The following is a 7545-nucleotide window of genomic DNA, read 5'->3' as shown; positions in this document are numbered from 1 at the left end:
TTACATTAGAAAGGATATGGTCGACCCTAGCTACCTACAGGCATGCTCATTGCCCAAAAAGTTTGTTGGTTAATTTAAGTACCTAAGCAAAAAGTCTTTTTTTAGGAGCTTCAAACATGCAATATATAGATTAAAACAAGTTTACAGAGTCATTACAAGGAGGGGTTGCTCGAGCTGTCACAGCAGTTGAGCAATCCTTATTGAAAGCAGGTAAACTAAACAAGGGGAACATTAAAAGTAATAGTCCTTGGAAGCTGGTCATCAGTAGGAGCTAGGCATAGTCCATGCTTTGCCAAGGAATCTACAACTATATTGGCCTCACGGTAAACACGGTGTGGCAGCTGAAGCTTCAGCTCCGCATCAAGTGCCTGCAGTCAAAAATAAAATGTGAGTAAAGAGGTGTTCCTTTTATAACATTGTACAGAGTACCTGAGAATCTGTCTCAAATTGGAGGGAAATGGGAATATAGCTCACAGTCTTTAGTCATTTGAAATCCATGTAATTTACAAGAAGTTCTGCTTCTAAAGGTGTAGAACAAACTAGAGAGGTAACAAAACCATCTAACAAAAGAGGAGTAAACCAAAAATCTTTTCTGGTGCCAAACTTATATTTAAGGGAGAAGGGTCAAATATACCCTTCTACTTTAGTTTATTGGCTAATTTTGCCCTCAGTTAGCTAAAGTAGTCAAATATACTCCTCCCGTTACAAGTTGGGGCCAAATATACCCCTATCGTTAGCAAAGTTTCAAAAATACCCATCATTTCTAAGATATTCCCGCATAAGCAAGTCTAGTCATTGAAATTGGGTGACATGAACGCCACTTGACATTTAACTTATTCTATGTCGTGCTTACATGACAATTTAAAAAAAAAACAACGCCTACGTGGCAATTTAAAAAAAAAAACAATCTAGAAATTTTTTTTTTTTTAAAACAAATCTGAAAAAATGGCTTTTATTAAAAATCTAAAACTTTTTTGTTTTAATAAAACCCTTTTTAAAAAAATATATATATTCTCGAAAATTGGATTTTTTTTAAAATCAGTTTTTTCAGATTTTTTAAAATTAATCCAAATTTTAAAAAAAAATTAGGACACTTTTAAAAAAAAAATACTTTACAGTTTTCCAGATTTAAAAAAATCATTTTTCAGATTTTTTAACTAAAATATCCAATTTTCGAGAATTATTTTAAAGAAATGGGTTTTATTAAAACAAAAAAGTTTCAGATTTTTAATAAAAGCTATTATTTTTTTTCAGATTGTTTTTAAAAAAATCAATTTTCTAGATTGTTGTTTAAAAAATTACCACGTAGGCACCACATAGAATAAGTTAAATGCCATGTGGCATTCGTGTCACCCAATTCCAATGAATAGACTTGCTTATGTGGGAATATGTTAGAAATGAGGGGTATTTTTAAAACTTTGCTAACGGTAGGGGTATATTTGACTACTTTAACTAACGAAAGACAAAGTTAGCTAATAAACTAAAGTAGAGGTGTATATTTGACCCTTTTCCCTATGTTTAAATCCTAGTTAGCATGCCACCCGAAAAAGAAATATACGAAGTAGGATAAAACCCCCACATAGGAGGGAACTCCTAAACATTTTGGAGTATATTACCCGAAAAAGGAATATACGAAGTAGGATAAAACCCCCCAAAACTGTTTGTAAATAGGCTGAAACATGAGAATTTGGTACTGTATGACAAGTTGGAAAATCAATAGCATAAAATAACTTAAGTTTAAGAAATTGGCAGTTTTGGCACCATAAAGAGCCCCTTATCTATGGGAGTAGGTCTAAAATGGTCCCTTAACTATACAGTTACCGGTTTTAGTCCTTTAACTATCCAAAAACTTATCAAATTTGGTCTCCATCTTTTTTTTATACAAACAGTGTATAAATTCATAAACCTTCGTCAGATTAATCATTAAATCATTCCTCAGGCCTATATTTCTGTCTCCCTGATTCTTTTTCCTCAAGCTCCTCTTGTTTAAAAAAAAAAAAAAACTGGTAAAAATCGACAGAAAAAAAACCCGATGGAAAGACCGACAGAATCTGTCAATTTTTTCAATAATATTTTTAAATATTTTTTTTAAGAAAACTGACGGACTGCGTCGATTATTTTTTGCACAAAAATGCGCGAAAAAATATAATTATTTGTTATATTATTTTCTAAAATAAACTGATGGAGTCCGTCGTTTTTTTATTTTTTTATAAAAAAACCGACGGAGACGGAGTCCGTTGGTTTTTAGAGTGAAAAAACAGTATAAATTAAATCAATGTAAGTATATGAACAAAAAATATCAGTGGTCTAATGGTAAAGCCCTTTAATGCCAAGGAACATAGCCGGGTTTGACTCCAAGTTCCTACATTTCATTATTTAATTTTCAAAAAAAAAAAAATCGACGTGAGACCGTCGGTTTTTTTAATTTTTTTTTTAACAAAACCACTTGAGCAAAAAAGTTGAGGTTAAAGAATGAACTTGAGGAAAAAGAAGCAGGGAGAGAGAAATATAAGTCTGAGGAATGGTTTAACGATTAATCTCACGAAGGTTTATGAGTTTGTACGCTGTTTGTATAAAAAAATAGATGCAGACCAAATTTGATAAGTTTTTGAATAATTAAAGGACTAAAATCGATAAATATATAATTAAGGGACCATTTTAAACCTACTCCTATAAATAAAAGACTATTTATGGCGTTTCCTCGCTCATACCCACACAATCTTCTTTTAAAATAGCTTTAAATTTTCAAATTCCTTCTCTCTTTAGAAGATTTTTGTCAGTTACTTTCCCCATAATTTCTCAAATCTTATCCTATATCTTTCTATTTCCTTTTTCTCCCAAATCTCTTTATTTCATTTTTCTCCCAGCAGTCAATTTCTTCAAATAACCAAGATTGAAAAAGAAATCCAAACGGTCCTTTATGAAGTTTCGATTCGATTTGTATATCTTAGAATAGAAGATTCCTTTAGTAAATACCCTGAGTACTAATCGTTCAGATTTCAATGCCTGTACAAGACTTAAAGAGTACTAAAAGCTCATGAATTCTTGAACATAGAACATTTAAACTAGCCTAGAATAAAAATGCAAAAGGCTTAAAAAGTAACTCAAATCTACTTACAGGTGAGTAATGGCGATTAAAGACGACAGTTTGTTAGTCCATGTTTGGGTTCTGAATGGTGACCTTGAAATTTGCGTCTGCGTAATCTTCATGTCGAATTTCCTCAATTTCTCTTGCTGATTGAGAAACAGCGGCCCCACAAATAAACACCTCAATCTTTTGCAGGGAATAACAACAGTCACCAAAGACAGAAGGAATCTCAATGAGCTGCTTGCATTTTTGCAACACTACTTGCTCTAGGCATGGAAAAGCATCCTCTGATATATTCCAACGCGTAATGTTCAGATTTCCCAATTTCAAGAACTTGAGTTTTGGAAACTCCTCATCACTGACATTCCACTCTTCTCCTTCAAAAGCTTCCAAAAGCAGTTTCAAAACCTCAAGGTTTTGTAATGCTGCAATCGCTGAAATTTCAACCCATGGAAGCCGAAACTTTGATAAGGTCAATTTCTTAAGGTTTGAGGGGAAGTTAAACTCACAAGGCTGAAGCACCCTGCCTTGGTAAATCACATTGAGTGATTCAAGCTGATTCAAGAATTCAAAAACTGGAAATCGATTGCAAGAGCCTCCCGATTTCTCAGAATGACCCCAAGATTCCAAGAATGTGCATCTCAGTTTTTGAAGGAAAAGGAAACTTCTCATTTTGTTCCCCGTCTCATAAGAAAGAGATGGGGTGGATAAGGTCTGCAAACATTCCAACTGGGGCAAGTCGGAATCTGAGAAGGTACAATTATCTACATGTACATGCCTCAGCCTCATCATACTGAAGAGTGTATCTGGTAAAGCTATCTCACCTTCTTTTCCTTTCACTAGGAAAGTTTCTAAGTTCCAGAGCTTGGCAATCCAAGAGGGAATGACAATCATGCCACCTTTAAGTGATAAAAACCTCAAATGCACGAGCTTTTCTATTTCCAGAGGAAAGCTACCGCCAATGTCTATGCACCCCAAATCCAAGACTCGAACAAGCTGACCAATCCGAAATAGAATACATTCTGAGGGATGACTTAGCCAGGAGCCGTACTCAGAAGAATATATCACTGTGCGGAAATGGCGAGAAAGGTCATCCACAAAGAAACCCATTCGGTGTCCCCTCTCTTCAAAAACCCGCCATGTCACTGGCAAGAAATGTTCGCCTCTAGATCTACTCCCACAGAAATGATATAGACAATCATGAACGCGACATGATTTCAGCTTGCCGTTTGAACTTCTTTTGGCTTCCATTACGAGGCTCCTCCCCATAAGATCATTCAGGTAATCTTCTGCTACCTCCTCTGGTTTCTTCATCTCATCTTTCTTTACAAATCCTTCACTAACCCATAACCATTTTAGTTTTGAAACGGGAACTTCTGTACTCACCGGGAATGCTGCAAAATATAGAAAGCATTGTCTTAGATAAGCTGGCATATTTTTGTAGCTCAATTTTATTATTTCATTGCAGTCTCCTTCAGCACTATAAGTTTTTGAAGTGAAGGCCTGTGTAGTAATGGTTAGCCAATCTTTGTCATCCTCTGTATTGACAAGAAACCCAGCTACCAGAACAATGGCCAGAGGTAGCCCTCCACATTTTACCGCAATTTCCATCCCAACATTATCAGGACATTTCTCATTAGGAATTGGGGGTTTGAGACATCCTCCTTGATTACAGAAGCGAAGGTGATTATACTTCACTTGTAAGAGATCCCAACTTTCTTCCCGAGTCAACAAGCGAACCGAAAGAGGTTCATCAAAATATGGACCCTCACATTTTCGGCCACAGGTAACTAGAATTCTACTTCCATTTTGATTATCTGGAAAACACCGCTGCAACTCATCAAGTCTTTGAGAGTTCCACATATCATCTAAAACAATAAGGTATCTTCTCTCAAATAACCGTCTGTGTACAAGTTCAGGAGAATTTAGCTCCTTTGACTTGTAAATGTCATCGTTAAGATCAACGATAGATATTAAAATATCTTGCACCAACTCACTCGCCGTATGTCTAGGAGAAACAGAACACCATGCATGAATATCAAAGTGATCTGAAGTTCTTCTGTCATTGTAAATTCTTTTGGCGAGTGTTGTCTTACCAATCCCTGGCATACCAATGATAGGAATAATTTTACGATTGTCCTCTCCACCAGTTAGCCTTGCCATTAATATTTCTATCTGATCCTCCAAGCCCACAACTGCTTCATCAATGATTGGCGTGCTAGGTTTTGATGTTTGACAATCACTTCTGACATCCTTCTCTTCTTTGCAGATGTACTCAAATTCAACAATTTCCTTGAAGAACTTGATATTTTGAACGACATCGCCTAACTGATCCTCCCATCTGGGAGAAGGATCAACCAGGAACTTGTCAACAAGATACTCAAAATTGGCAAATAAACCAGTCAAATGTTTGCAAGCATCTAGCATTTCCGTACATAACTCGCCTTGTTGGTCAACATTAGCTTCAAGAAAAGGTTTGAAAATTTTAATCTCAGCCATTACAAATTCAATCTGATGTGTTACCGGAGAAATTAAATCATTCCTATTATCCAACAATCTCTGCAAATTCTGTGACACCAAATCTATACATCCAATACTATCAATCTGGGAAAAGAGCAATTGTATTGGCTTTTGTATCTTGATAGCACCCTCTAAGATCTTTGATGCCAGAGGCTTCATCTTTTGCACCAACTGAGATATAGCAAGATCAAATTCGTTGCCCAAATCTTCATTCATTTCTCGGTTGTCTAATGAGTAAATGAACGACCAAAACTCATTGACTACAAGATCAAAGATTACCAAGCTTTCATTATGGATATTGTGGCATAAGATATGTAAGAGCAGTGACCTGAGCCAAAGTTGGAGATTTTGAACACGATCTTTGTAGACCAGTATATAGGAACTGGAATAGAGCTTAGTCATCGGTGCTAGAAGCATGAACTTAACAAAGTCTGCTGCAAAGACATCCAATTTTCTAGTAAACATTATCCGTGAGGGTAAAAGTTTCAGGCCTCCAACATAAAAACAAGTGACATCCGATTTAGCAGGTTTAGTGCTATGCAGTAGATCCACAGGCATGAAACCAATGCAATCATCCGATTTTCGTGCCAAGCAAAGTAAATAAGAAGTACAACTCGCTGCTTTTTTAGTCACAGCTGTGACATGATTCAAGAAATTGCTGAAGTCGCCGGACCGATGATTAGAATTCTCTAGTATGAAGGAAACAAAACCTTTAAGACAAATTAAATTTCCTTTGAGAACTTCAACATCTTCCTTGAAAGGAGCAACAAAATCTGCCTTGTTGTTTAGCAAGAACACCAGACTGTCAACGAGGGATTCGATGCATCCACCCACGATGTCATCAAGATATACAACCCCCGAGGGATGATTCGCAAGTAGTCGTAGAAATAAAATCATGTCTGGCTTGAGAAGCCAAATCTCTTCAAGTATGTCACAAATAGCATCATCCAGTTTAGAACTTCCAATATCACAAAGCAAGTCAAGGTCCTGTCTTGCCTTTGTGATCAAAATCTTGATACGATTCACAAGTGCATTCAGATCATTGTCCTCATCCACGCGCCACCCTGAAAGGGAACGGTCAACAAGTGATAATAAATATGCTAGTTCCTCCTTGAGCTTCCCTCTATGATCAGTCCCCGCCCCGCATTTCACAACTTGATTTTCAATAAAATTGAAAAGTTCGTAAAGATAAGTATGAATATCGTAAAGATAAGTATAAATATTCGACTCCTGATAAGTATAAATATTCAACTCCATGGCTTTGCAGAGTAGAAATGCAGTAAGCACGTTGATGAAAGTAGAAGACTGAAGGAGTGAAGCACCAAATGGTGCAGAGGATAGGGCTCCTTAGGTTTTGGTTTGAGTTTTGAGTCGTGAGTGTAAAAAAATTTAGTTGGTTTTGAGGTTGAGACGTGAGTGTAAAAAATATTAATAGGAAAATTCTAATATAATCAGGCTTTAATATAAATATTCGACCGAATGTGAAACCAAAAAAGAAGAAGACTGAAGCGTAAGTACCCCAACAACTGACAGGGAAATCATTGCTCTCCTTTTTTTTTGCAATTTTAGTCCCTAAATTATGAAATTATTTCAGTTTTGATCCTCAATGTTATTCATCTAAGCATATATAAACTATCAATTAATGTAAAGGGAAATTAACAGAATCACTAAGAAAGAGAGACAATTGAAATCAAACAATGTATTTCATGTTTAAAAAAAATCATTAAATATGTAGACGTATTAAATTTTTAATCGTTCTAAAATTACCAATAAAATTCAAAATTCTGACTGTAAAGTATAATGGCTTTAAAGAATTCTCCCCCGACACATCTTACTAACACGGTTAACATTTGGTTCTATAGAGAGAACATAATTCTCACAGTAATGCACTTGTATTTACTTTCTTTGGAACTTAATGAAGGTAATTATTTTTCTCA

At 35.6% G+C, this 7545-nt stretch overlaps 1 protein-coding gene across 1 annotated transcript; it reads right to left on the bottom strand.

Annotated features, from left to right (window-relative positions):
* Positions 1-7026, bottom strand: LOC132640270 (putative late blight resistance protein homolog R1A-3). Its single transcript, XM_060356791.1, has 2 exons — positions 3119-7026; positions 1-368 (listed from the first exon to the last, which is right to left on the bottom strand). Exon 1 carries the CDS (start codon positions 6863-6865, stop codon positions 3152-3154), a length of 3714 nt encoding a protein of 1237 aa, XP_060212774.1. The 5' UTR covers positions 6866-7026; the 3' UTR covers positions 1-368; positions 3119-3151.
* Between the last annotated feature and the right edge of the window lie 519 nt (positions 7027-7545).

The sequence above is a fragment of the Lycium barbarum genome, chromosome 5, assembly GCF_019175385.1.
Source record: "Lycium barbarum isolate Lr01 chromosome 5, ASM1917538v2, whole genome shotgun sequence".
Classification (NCBI taxonomy): Eukaryota; Viridiplantae; Streptophyta; class Magnoliopsida; order Solanales; family Solanaceae; genus Lycium; species Lycium barbarum.
The sequence above is the reverse complement of the archived record's forward strand: the minus strand, read 5'-3'. Positions and strand labels throughout refer to the sequence as shown.